This window comes from Myotis myotis, unplaced genomic scaffold (assembly GCF_014108235.1).
Source record: "Myotis myotis isolate mMyoMyo1 unplaced genomic scaffold, mMyoMyo1.p scaffold_m19_p_17, whole genome shotgun sequence".
Lineage (NCBI taxonomy): Eukaryota > Metazoa > Chordata > Mammalia > Chiroptera > Vespertilionidae > Myotis > Myotis myotis.
The window spans coordinates 31,163,029-31,176,182 of NW_023416321.1; the positions used below are offsets into that span (position 1 = coordinate 31,163,029).

The 13,154-nt window shown below is 51.1% G+C and overlaps 1 protein-coding gene across 16 annotated transcripts in view; it reads left to right on the top strand.

The window, feature by feature from the left end:
* The first annotated feature begins 309 nt into the window (after positions 1 to 309).
* KSR1 (kinase suppressor of ras 1) overlaps positions 310 to 13,154 on the top strand; it is a 141,570-nt gene continuing 128,725 nt past the window's right edge. For 5 of the 16 annotated variants that reach the window (XR_004972873.1, XR_004972874.1, XR_004972875.1 and 2 more), the window contains exon 1: positions 316 to 864. Coding sequence is in view for 8 of the 16 variants with exons in the window: in XM_036340652.1 (XP_036196545.1) it covers positions 634 to 864 (231 nt within the window). In the remaining 8 variants the exon portion in view is untranslated. Of the gene's footprint in view, positions 865 to 13,154 lie in introns of all 16 variants that reach the window. The other 11 variants (XR_004972877.1, XR_004972879.1, XM_036340661.1 and 8 more) reach the window with 7 other exon arrangements.

The following is a 13,154-nucleotide window of genomic DNA, read 5'->3' on the forward strand; positions in this document are numbered from 1 at the left end:
AGTAGAAATTCTGGAACCTCCACGGTCCCCATCTTTTAGGTTTTGGCCGTGGCGGAGGAATGGCAGGATGCAAAACCTCCTCGGTTTCAAGGGACACCCGGCCCCTGCCCCGCCCCATCCGGGGGTCGCGGGAAGCCCCTGGACTGGAGGCCGGCGTGGGGGACAGGGATGGGCGGGGAGACGAGGCTCCCAGGCTCTGGGCGCCCGGGGGAGGAGTCAGCGCGGAGCCACTCCCGGGACACAGAGGAGGTCGCTCCCGCCTCGCCGGCGTCCACAGCGGAGGGACCACCCGGCTCCAGGCGTAGGGCGCGCGGGCGGGGGCTCCGGAGGCGCCTGCGAGAGGCAGGTGCGCGGCGCGGACTACAAGTCCCAGCATGCCCCGCTGCCCTGACCCGGCCCCGGCTGCCACTTAAAGGCTCTGGGAGCCGCAGCCGTCGGGTCGCCGCGGCTTTCGCTTTGCCGCCGCTGCAGGGCGGGCGGGAGCAGCCGGCTCCGTCGCCGGCTCTACTCGCGTCCCTTCCCCGCAGCACCCAGGGGCGCTCCTCGTGCAACCCTCCCGGCTCGGGGATTCCCGTCCGAGCCCGCGCCCCCGGGCTCCCCGCCTCAGCCACCCCGCGGCCCCGATGCCGAGGTATGGATAGAGCGGCACGGCGAGCGGCGGCGATGGGGGAGAAGAAGGAGGGCGGCGGCGCGGGGGACGCGGCGGCCGCCGAGGGGGGCGCCGGAGCCGCGGCCAGCCGGGCGCTGCAGCAGTGCGGGCAGCTCCAGAAGCTCATCGATATCTCCATCGGCAGCCTGCGCGGGCTGCGCACCAAGTGCGCCGTGTCCAACGACCTCACCCAGCAGGAGATCCGGACCCTGGAGGTAACGCGGCCGCGGCGCGGGAGGGTTCGGGGACCCGGGCTGGGCCCGAGAAGGCGGGGGTCAGCGGCCCCTATACCCCCTCCCCCCCTCGTGCCCTGTTCACTCCTTTCCTGGTTGCATCCTTGAGCCCAGGTCGCCTGGTCTGAGGCTTCCTCTCCTTCCTCCATTCGGTGATGCGGCAGGTTGAGGACCCCAGCCCAGCCCTTCACCTTGGGCGGGCATTGGGGGGAGGGCGGCGTGGGAACTGGGGTGGAGGCTCCGGGAGCCGGTGGGCGGGGTGGGCTGCGCGGACACCCCCTGCCCCCTCACCTCCGCCCCCCACCCCATTTCCAGCTTGCAGGGCCGCAGGGCTCATTCTCCCACTGAGTCACACGCTGGACTTTTCCCTGTGTGACTGAGCCCGGCAGCCGTGGGCCGGGGTGACGGGGTGAGGAGGGGGGTGGGGGGTCCCCCTGAAGTGTGAGCAGAGCCCCGTGGTTCTCTGCTTGCGCCTCACGCCCCGGGCTCTGTCTCGTCCCTTCCTTTCCTCTCCTCCAGGTTTTTGTGTGCCGCCTTTCAAAAAAGTGTTTGCTGAAACTGCATTTTTTTCTCTTCAGGCATTTGGTACTTCCCACAGCGTTTCACTGCTCAAAGTGTAATTACCCACCGACAACCCCCGCCCCCCCCCCCCCCCCAAACACTGGATTTTGGTTTAGGAAGGATTATGCTGGGGAGCAAGCCTTTGGTGAGAAGATGACACTATTTAAGGGCTTCTGGTGGAAATAGCCTCCCGTGTAAAGAAGAAATAAGATATGCCTGCCCTCCTCTCAAATTATAGCTGGGAAGTGCAGTATTAAAAGGATTTGGAAGAAGGGTTGTTGGGTTCTCAGAAGGGGGAGTCCCCCCTACCCCCATACACAATAGAGGGAAACGGGTGTATTCCCAACTTGCTTTTGTCCAGAGGCTGGGAAGGCTGTGGCATCCAGAGACCAGTGAATAGCTAACTCCGACTTGAAGAAGGAGCTCCCCCTTGCATTGCCACATCTGGTCTTCTGCCGATCTGGGGATGTTTTGTTTTATTAGAATCTTAATTTCTCATCCGCCCCCCTCCCCTCCCTCCCCTTATTGCTGATTGCCGCTGCCAGCTGTCGTAGGGCCAGCGGTGATTTGTTGTAATTATTACAAGACCCAGTCCTCTGTGCACACCATAAACCGGAATCCCTGTTTGATCCAGATTGCTCGATGGTGACTTCTCTCCTTCAGTTTTATTTTCTTCAAAGCTATAAAACCAGGGACGTGGGAAGCATGCAATCAGCGCTGGCTATTAGAATTTTTGTTACAGTTGCTGTTGCAGTACTGACCAGGGTTTTGCTTAAAAAACCAACCAACCAGCAACACTCCGCACAACTGTCCCTTCTGCGGGCAGGCTGCTGTTTTCCAAGTGGCGAGGGCTGCTGGTTTCTTGAACACAGCGGAGTGTGCTTTTGCCCAGGAAAGTTCAGTTTTTAAACCGACACAGGAGGGGGCCTATGTGGCTTAGTTCCGGGAGGGGAGGGGTCCTTGTCCAGCAGCCTGTGTTGCTGGGATGAGAGAACGTTCTCTGTGCTGGCCTCTCTCGGACTGTCCTCATGTCGCTCAGAAGTGCTCCTGGTTCACAGAGCGGATACCGGAGAGCCGTTCGCCGTTTGTCCTCTGGAAATGGCGCTTTGCCTTCATGGTACCCTGACTTCCAGTGTCACTCATTGTAACCAAGGTGTGGCATCATGACACCCAGAGCATCCAGCTATTTGGGTCTCTGAGCTGGTTTATTCAGTGGCCTTCCTCCTGAGTGTTTCTTTGGATGATCCAGTCAGGTGGCCAGAAACCCTTCCTAAGGCCCGAAAGGGATTTGCAGGGTGAACTGGAACCAATACCCAGCTCTCTGTCCTCTCCATTGTCTTGTGGATTCAGGTCCACGCTTCTCCATGAAAAGGCAGGACTTTGGTTGTTTTGGGGGTGCGGGGGGATTTAGTCCCCAGGAGCTAGTTTGGTGGAATCACTTCACCCAGAGGCCTCATCCTCACCTAAACAAGGGAGGCCAGAGTGGATCTCTGTGCACTTCTGTGGTTTAGTGAAGGGACCTCAGTGGGGTTGAGTCAGCATTTGTTATACATAACCCTGTTTAAGAATATCCCTGTTTAATAAACAAAAGGCCAAACTCAGATACGGACAACAGAATGGTGGTTACCAGAGAGGAAGTGGGAGTGGGGAGGACAAAGAGGGTAAAAGGGGGTCAAATACAAGGTGACACTCGGGTAGTGAGCACATAATATACAGATTATAAAGTTGTACACCTGAAATTCATGTTTTTAACCAATAAATGTTACCCCAATACATTTAATTTAAAAAAAAAAGACTAACAAGAAAGAAAACCAAAACAAAAAGAAAGATTATTTTCTGCTTAAAGATGGTTCTAAAGTCCAGATGTACTAAACTGATAAAGTAGATGGGAAGTTTATTACTCTAAGAATCCTGATGGGGCAGTGTAGCCAATGGAAGAGCCCGTGGCTTTAATTTCCAGTCTGAGTCCTGTCTGTGTGACCTTGGGCAAGTCCCAAGACTTCTGAATCTCAAGCTTCCTTATCTGCAAAATGGGCATGAGACTGCTGAAAACCACAGGGTTGTTGTGAGTCTGTAGGTTCCCACTCTTTCTACTGAGAGATTCTGTGTATCGACTTTCCCCGGTGCGGGTCCAGGGGCATTCAAACCACAGGTCCCCTTTCAGGGAAGCTACTTCTATTGCTGGCTCTTACTTCCCAGCGGCGGGTGACACAGGCCAGGAAGCCATCCCAGCGGCCTGTGGTGAGTCCCATGGGACAGTGGTGATGCCCACTCTGGTTTTCTTTCCTCTTCTGCAGTCTCCTCTCATACCAGAGACCGTGCTTGCAACATTGGATTCCTGGCTTTTGAAAAAGGGCTTGACTGGAGGTTGGCTTTCGCAACCGCGCCAGACTTCTCCCAGAATCTTAGGAACTCCAGCCCATTCTGGCCCCCATTAAATGAGCGCTCAGTGGGAGAAACAGCGCGTGCGATGCCCTTGGGGGTCCCTGATGCCGGTGGCCAGGCCTAGCTGCTGCTGCTGCTGCCGCTGCCTGAGGTTGCAGACTGTGCCGATGTGGGGGGGTCAGCGTGTCCAGCTGCCTGTGATGACTCTCCAAAGGAGTGGAAGGAACCCAGGTGTCATGTTTGCCTCCTACCTGCCGGCCAGTGTGCTGGGCCCTTCTCCGTCTGAGGAAATCACCTGCAATTCCACCAAATGCGTGTCACACACAGTTTTTCTCTACGTGGGGAGGGAGAGGAAATCTGAACCCCGAGTCTGAGTCTGTAAACAGCGGTTGTGAGGCTGCTTCATCCCAGCGGAGCCTGTGTCCCATCTCCGTCAGACCCTCCTCGGGGCCTGAAGGATCCGCTGAGGCAGGATAAGTGTTTTCATTCCTCAGATGTGCTCATATGGACACTGCTAGCCGGCCTGGCAGCCAGGCCTGGAGCCCCGCACCAGTTCAGTCCCTCATTTATTTGTCCTGTTTGGGCCGAGTCTGTGTTGGGCACTGGAGAGATAGTGGCACCTCGCGGAGATTCATGTTTTGTGGACACTGCAACTTTGCGCTTTCCTGCCAGCCTGCTGGTGCTTCCCAGAGTCAGGCCTCGCACACTGAGTCTCCCCACCTGTGCTCTTCTGGAGAAAAATCCCCTCCTAAATAGGCTGACCTGGATTTGAAAGGGTCCCCAAAGGGCCTTTCCCATTGGCTTCACTGGGGAGGGGATGTTGGGGAGCTGGCCACTTCCCTGGGGGCCCTGCTGCTCCTGGAAAGATCAGGGAGGTTTGACCTTCACTCAGCTCTGCTGTGGCCGAGGTCAGACCCCTGCTGTGTGGAGGGAGGGCCCGAGCTCTTCCTGTGGCCCCTCCCCCTGTTCCCCAATCATCTGGGAAGGGAAAGGGATGCCAGCTGTCCCCACAGATCAGTTCGTTGGGGCAGTCATGGTGATGTATTCACTCCACAAACCTTCCAGTTATTACTGATTTGCCTGCTGAGCTCCTAGCAACAGCTACCCTGGCAAGGATCCGAGGTAGGTAGGATGCTCTCTAGGTCTTTGGGACACTTTCAGTCTAATGGGGGAGCCAGGCAGGCAAACAGTAGCAGCTCCAGTGCCCTGGCTTGCCAAGAGTGCTTAGGAATTGGGAATGTGCTGAACAGTTGGCCAGACCGACTTCCTGGTGTGTTTTTTAGAGAGAATGGAAGGGATGGCGGGGGGGACATCGATGTGAGAGAGACACATCGATTGGGTGCCTCCCACATGCACCCTGACCAGGGCCAGGGATTGAGCTTGCAAACGAGGCACATGCCCTTGACCGGAATCAAACCCAGGACCCGTCATTCTGCAGGCCGATGCTGACCTCCTGGTTTTAATGAAAAATATTTCCAGTCTTGATGGTGACTTGTCCCAGGTCACAGGTCCCTGGCAGAACTGAGAGCGAACACGGGTTTCCCTTTCCCACCCAGCCATTGCTTGGAGTATGGCCTTTCTCTGCTTCCACTCCATCACCATAGTTTCAACTGCCTGCTGGAGGTTTTTACTCCTGCAATCCCTGAAGAGGTGCAGAGCTGGGCGCTGTCCCCTTTGGTGTCAGTTTTCGCCTTGGCAACTTTTTCCTTGATGAAACTTGCCACCAGCATACCTTGGGGGTTGCCTGGCAAGGCACCTGCAGTTTCCCCGAGCCTGGGGAGACCTGGGTGATGCCGGAGGGAGGTCAGGAGCTCAGGGACAGTGCTAGGAATGCCTCCTTCTCTGCTGGGTTGGCTCCAAGTCCAGGAAAGCGGTATTGCATACCCCCAGTTGCTGGCCCTGCCTGCTGGCTGTGGTCTGGAGAAGGACTTCAGAGGCCCTCGTCTTTCGTGGCCGTGTCTGCAGTGGTGGGGGAAGTAACAAAGTCTGTGGCCAAGTTCCCTAAGCTGTGCTTTTTAATAACACATCCTTTCAGAACAGGCTGCTTAGAATCTTTTCCTCCATTCAGTTAGAGGGAAAGCTGCACAGGTGCCTGTGGGGTTATGGGATTAACCGGTGCATTGTGAGAACAGAGAAGGGACAAAAGACATTCTTGCTCACCTGTTCTGTGTTGAGCACTCCCCTAGGCTCTTGGCATGTGTCGCCCCATTTAACGCTCACAGGACCCCCCGTTTTGCAGATAAGGACACTGTGGCTCAGAGGGATTAAGAGACGGAGTGGGTAGATGGTTGAACGTGGGTTGACTGGTCTTCAGACTTCATGTTCTGAACTTCCCAGTTGCCTCTAGAAACCATGGTGGGGGATTCTGCTCAGGGTCATGGCTGCTGAGCCTGAGGAAGTGGCCAACAAGAAGGGCCGGCCCAGGGGCTCTTGGCTTAATTCCAGATGGTTGGGCCTGTCGGTGGCCATCACAGGCTGTGCGGCCTCTGAGCGCAGGCCCAGGGCTGCTTCCCTAACGTGCAGCCCCGCACGCTCTCAAAGACAGGTCCCTGTTAGCACAGTGATACCACCGCCTGGTGCTGGGCTCATTCTGAGAAACGGGAAGCTGCGGAGAGATTAAGTTACCTGTAATTTTTTTAATGGATACCTGCCTTATTCTTTTTGAATAATTTCTCTGATTAGCAGCATAGCCTATACCTTTCTGCTTCTATTAAAATACTATAAAATACACATAATGATACATGTCCACCATAAAAAAGGAAACACAGATGAGTAAAAGAAAAGAAAATCACCCATCATGCCACCTCTCTGAGTTAGTCTTTCTTTCATGATAGCTAATATTTAATATGTTCCTGAGAAATAGCTATATGACCTTAAACTCGGTTTGCAAAATATGTAGGTCATTGCACATTGCTACTCAGATTTTTCTTTTTCTTTTTAAAATATATTTTATTGATTTTTCACAGAGAGGAAAGGAGAGGGAGAGTTAGAAACATCGATGAGAGAGAAACATCGATTCAGCTGCCTCCTGCACACTCCCCACTGGGGATGTGCCCACAACCAAGGTACATGCCCTTGACCGGAATCGAACCTGGGACCTTTCATTCCGCAGGCTGACGCTCTATCCACTGAGCCAAACCAGCTCGGGCAGATTTTTCTTTTTTAATGGCAGGATATGTTGACTGATTGACATAATGCAATAGTATGACGTTCTTCGATCATGGTAGGTGCAGGAATTTAGTCCCAGGGTTCCCATTCTCAATCGATTGTTTTTAAAAGCCAGAATAAAAGCTTGTTTCTCTCTCATGTCACGGTCCAGTTTGGGCTGGGCAGCTCTCCTGGTAGCTGTCCTCCAAGCGGAGACCCAGAGACAGGGATTGCTATGTGTGGCTCTGCCCTCTGGGGCCCTTCATTTCCAACTGGTAGAACCCTCCTCCATAGTAAAGATTGCAAATTTGCTCCCAAAGAGGTCTGACCTTTGTCTTGGCTTATGGGAGGTAATCTTCACATCTTTGGAATGTCATGCCCGATAGGAATGTCTTTGTTTTTCAGAGTTAATTCTTTTGTATGTATTGCTACATACATGCAAAGCAACATACACGAGTAACATTGTGCATGTATTCTTCTGGCATTTTTTTACCCTCTGCATTTGCATACAAATGTATGTGTTTAGCATGTGCATCACCTTATACATCAATACACATAGATATGCAACGTCACCGTTAGTGGCTGCCTTGTGTGGTCATACCACAGATTCATCGAACCAGTTCCCCATTGTTGGCCATTCAGGGAGTGCATGACTGCATTCCTAGAAGTGGAATTTGCTGGGTCGAAGTGTGTGAACACATTGAACGTCAGTCCTGTTCTTTAACATCTTTAGGGGCTGCTGTGTTCCCACCTCCTCATCGGGGATGCCAGAATTTATAAAATGACAGCCTCTATGCATTAACCCTTTTGCTACTGCATCCGTGTCCACCCAGAGGTCAAGGAGTGTTAACAGGAGACAGAACCTGGCCCCCGGGGCTGAGGTTCTGGATTACGTACGTGTCAAGGATTGTGGGTTCTAGTTTTGTGGTTGCCTGCAGCAGTGGGGGCCCCTGGGTGGATTAGGAGAGGGTCCTTGAATCAAACCTGACTGTGAACTTTCAAGGGTTTCTCATCCTTTTACTGAAAGATCCCTTGGGACTTGGGTGGGTGAACCCTTGTTTTTCTAGGGCCCAGTGTTTGCCTTAAATTTGTGCAGGTTTTGCATTCTTTACTATAATACATTGGTGTTGGTTTTAACGTCAAGATAATGTTATAAATACTATTGCTTCTAGAAGATTTAACCTTTTAATTCAGTGGCTTTCTCCCCTATTCCAGACCGCAGGTGGAGATGCAGGGGTGTACCCTGGGATCAAAAATACTTTGTCATTTATTCCCAGGCATGACTGTTTCTTATCTGCATTTAAAAAGCTGCCACTTTAAATTAAAACTTACAAATGCAAGTCAGGCAGGACTGTCCGGGTTCAAGTCACAAGTTATTCTCTCCTTAGCTGTGTGACCCTGGACAAGTCACTTAACCTCTCTGTACCTCAGTATCTTCAACTGTAAGACGGGAATAGCAATAGGACCTTCTGTTGTATTTATATATACCTGTGTTTGTCGTCCTGGCCTCAGTGTGTTTTAACTGGTGGATTGCCTTTCAGTGCCATGGATCAGAAGTCACCCTGTTTGCTTGCTGTTTTTCTCCCCTCTTTCATTTTTTTCCACCTTCAGAATAATGGCAAGAATGAAATAAGACCTGTGTTTAAAATTAAAAAAGAAAAGAAAAGGGAAAGAAAGCATAATGCACTATATGGAATAGCCCAGCTCTGGTTAAGAAAAAGAACTTTTCATGCAGCATAAATTATAGGCTTGAGTCTGCAACATTGACCAGCGGAGTTTTGCTTTATGCAAAGCTGATGAGATAAGCTGCTTACAGAGTGGAGGGCTTTCTTCAGCAAGGCACCCGCAGGTTTTGAGTCCCAGGTTAGCCAGTTGATTTGGGTTTGGTTTTGATAATGGATTAGCAGGACCAACTTCACTCATGGTGCACCCAGTTTTTGCTGTTCAGAAAAAAAAGTTACAGGTCCTATTTAAAAAGTAACCTGAATGTTCTCATGCAGTCTGTGCTACCTTGAGGATAGCGCCGCCCCCCCCCCCCCCCCCCCCCAGCTGGGATCCTTGAAAGGGCTTAATGCATCGTTTCCCATACTCTCTTCGGCAAGATGCTCTTGTGAAAGAGGGCTTCAAGGAGTCGAGAATGTGTTGCATCAGCCACTTCCTTCTGGGAGATTCCTGAAGATGATGATTACTGTTTTAAAGGCTCTGAGAAGTCCTGCAGCAAGCGTTCCTAAACCTATTTTTTCTACCTAAACATAGTTAGGAAAACATTGCCGCAAGCCATGAAGAGGGAAAGAGTCGAGAAATTGTGGGCTTAGTTTCAGCTACTGTTGTTTTTATGATACCGAGGTCCCATTTGAGGTTCCAGTTTAAATTGGGTGGGTTGAGAAGAGGCTGGTGACCCTGTACACTTACCCAGCAGTTCAAGATTGCCTTTCCTGGAGGGAAGTGCTTTACAAAGGGAGGCCGAGTGTGCTCTGGTTGCTATACTAGCTCTTAAAGTCATATGTCACTAAATCCTTCCCACGAGGTGTCCAGGGAGGTCTCTGTGCCTGTAGTCCTTGTGTCCTGCCCCCTCCCGGCCTTGTATGCCAGTTAGCCTGGTGCCAAGGGCATACTCACTCAGGGTCGGCCAGGAACCTCATGACCCAGATGGTGGGCAGAAAATCTAAGAGAAATGCAGATGTCTGTGGGTGTGTTTGAGCCTGGGGCTGCCCAGGGCAGGGGAAGGGCTGGGCTACAGACAAGGAATGCTTTTTAAAACAAAAAAGGAAATGCTGGCTCAGAATGGAAAGGAAAGGAAGCAGCTTCCTGTTTCTGGCGCTGGCTTTTCGAAAGGAGGAGCTCTCTCCAGCCCCTTGGTCGGCGGAGGGAGGCCTGGGCTGGCGGGGGCCACTCCAGATGCCCTCGATGCGTGCTCCCACCACTGTCTGAGGTCTCAGACATAGAATGCCGGTTCTGCCCCTTTTATTTTCTCCAGATAACAGATCAAATGGACCTGTGGTTTCCGAAGTGAACATTTCTGCATGTTACAAAATGGAAGTGTCATAATAACTCACTTTTACTTTTACTGCGAGCTTACTCCATGCCTGGCCCTCTTGTTTGGAGTTTGTGTGGCATTTACTCCTCACCGCGACCTTGTGAGGAAGTTTCTATTGTTATCCCCATTTTACAGTTGAAGATACTGAGGTGCAGAGAGGCTAAGTGACTTGCCCAGGGTAACACAGCTAAGGAGAGACTAACTTGTGACTTGAACCCAGACTTGCCTGACTTGCATTTGCAAACTCTTCTCCCAGCTGGAAAAATCTGTTAGCGTAGAATAAAACTTTTTTTAAGACTGATGGCCTTTAGCTCCAGACCCATAGCCTGGGCCAGGCCCTGGTGATTCTTAGGTGAAATGCCTAGGTCTGAGTTTACATTTAAAAAAAATATGTTTTTATTGATGTCAGAAAAGAAGAGAGAGGGATAGAAAATATCAATGATGAGAGAGAATCATTGAACAGCAGCCTCCTGCACGCCCCCCACCGGGGATCAGCCCACAACCCGGGCATGTGCCCTTGACCGGAATCGAACCTGGGACCCTTCAGTCTGCAGGCCCATGCTCTATCCACTGAGCCAAACCAGCTAGGGCTTATTTTGCTTTTTACTGTACTCTCACAAGTGTTTCTCGAGGACCATGTCACTTTCTGCTGGTGCATCCAATCTCTGAGTTTGGCTTCCCAAACACAATCATGATGTCATCCTAGGAATGGACGGTCTCTGGGTGGAAAGGGTCACATTCACATCCTGACTCTGTTCCTTGCTAGCTCTGCAACCCTAGGCAAGAGTCTTAACTTTCTGAACCTTGTTAGTTATGCGGGAGAAGAATGGTTTATTTTAGACTCTTGTGAGGAGTTGCTGAGATATGGAAGGTGTGCTGGACAGTGCCTAGTAATTAAGTATGTTTTTTAACCCCCCTCTGATTTAGCATTATTCTAAAACACTTGTCCATGTTTCTCTGTTATCTCCCTTTTGGTCATTTTAATTGCTGCATGATATTCCATCCAGTGGATATGCTGTCATTTGCCAAAGCATTTCCCCTGCTATTGGACATTTCGGTTGTTTCCAGATTTCTGCTGTTACAAACAACGTGACTGGAATCATCTTTGTACAGGCGCCTCTTTATTTTTTTTGTTCCTGTTCTGAATTCATTTCCTTGGGATAATTCCCAGGAATGGAATTACTGGGTCAAAGAGCATGGATATGTTTTGTGATAATAGTTGCTGAACTGTTCTCCATTTCATGGTATTTGAATGATGGCTGTCTTTTTAAAAAAATGTTCTTATTGTTTCTTAGAGAAAGAGGAAGGGTGAGGGGAAGAGAGAGAAACATTGATGAGAGAGAGAGAGAGAGAGAGAGAGAGAGAGAGAGAGGGTTATTGATTGATTGCCTCCCATATGCACCATGACTGGGGATTGAACCCGCAACCTGGACATGTGCCCTGACCAGGAATAGAACCAGCAACCTTTCTCTGCACAGGACGACACTCAGCCAACTGAGCCACACCGGCCAGGGCAAATGATGGCTATCTTAAAAATTGTACCCCTGGGTGAATATCTCATATTTTGTTTGCAACTCATTTTGGCCTCTGTGCCTTTCTCCTTTTTAGCCTTGTTAAATCATTTCCTTTTTTTTTTTTTTAAACAGCTTTATTGACATATAATTGCCAAATAAAATGATCAAATATTTAAGGTGTGCAAATCATTTTCCATCTTGAATTTGCTCTTTATTTACCTCTCCTGTCCATTCATCCAGTAACTACTTATTGAGTACCTGCTGTGTGCCAGGCACTGTTTTAGGTGCTGGAAAAAAACAGCAGTGAAGAAGACAGAGTAGTTCCTTTAACGGAAAGAGAAAGATGGACAACAAACCACTAGACAGAGAAAAGTGGCCCGAGAAAAAGAAAACTGTAAGTAGGTTAGAGTGAGGGGGTGGGAAGAAGGCTGCTACTTCTGATCAGGTGGTTCGTAAAGACTCCGTCCCAGAGAAGGTGACATGTGAGCTGTCTTAAAGGGCGAGAAGGCAGCTGCCTTGTGAAAACCTGGGTGAAGAGTATTCCAGGCAGAAGGACCAGCATGTGCAAGAGCCCTGGGGCAGAAATGAGCTTGGTGTGTTCAAGGACCGGAAAGCAGGCCAGTGTGCTTGGAGCACAATGGAAAGTGGTGGTCCATGAGGATTGTGGTTAGCCATGAGGTCAGGGAGGTAGGTGGGAGCTTGGGGCTGTTCCCCTAAAGTTGGTGCCATATTAAAGAATTAATATACGAATTCAACCAATAGTTGTTGCCCCCCAGTTTTGTGCTTGGCAGTGAGGATATTAGAGTGAATGAGAACGTCAGCTTAGCGGGGGCGTTTGTAGATGAGTAAAACAATACCAGGTGCGGGTGAGGTGTGAATGGAGGCCCCCGGTGGCCCACAGCTGACTCATCTCTGCATCCTGAGGTGTGCAGGAACTCGGGAAGTGTTTCTTGATTTGAACCAAGCTTGCTCTATGCTGCCCGCTTTCATCATGTTCACTGAAACCGCATTCTCTCCTGTAAGGTCTGGCAGCCTCAGCCTGCCAGGCGAGGATACCCTGGACCTCTGCCAGGGCACTGAGGTTGCCACCTCAGAAGTGAGGCTGCCAATACCAGGTATGAGTATCGAGGCATCACTTATGGGAAATAAGCCTGAGAAGTAGACATGGGAAACCCCCTTCTTACCAAGCTGCTCGGCCCTGCCCCAATCTGCCCCGACTGGGGGCTCTGATTTGTGACTCTTGTTGGGAACATAGACTTGGGACATTGTGCTTCCTGTCATTGTCTTCTCTTAGGGCAGGGCAAAGAGGGCACGTGAGGTCTGAGCAGAGGCTTCAAGATACTCAACTTTGGACAGCCTACAACGTACTCACCTAGTGAGCTGTGATGCGTGGCGGTTCTGGGAAAGGGGCCTCGTGGAAGGCGCTGGCTGCCATATTGTTTGGAGGAGGCCGGATGATTCATAAACTTCAGGGTCCCCGGTGCTGTTGAGCTTTGACAAAAGCTAACTGGCTTCTTGGGTTTCTTTCATGTGAGCTTGTTGCCAAGTGGGCAGGGGAGGCCAGATCCTAGGAAGGTAATAATTTAGGCTCCCCATGTCCTCCTCCCTCAGTTATGGCTGACTTGAGA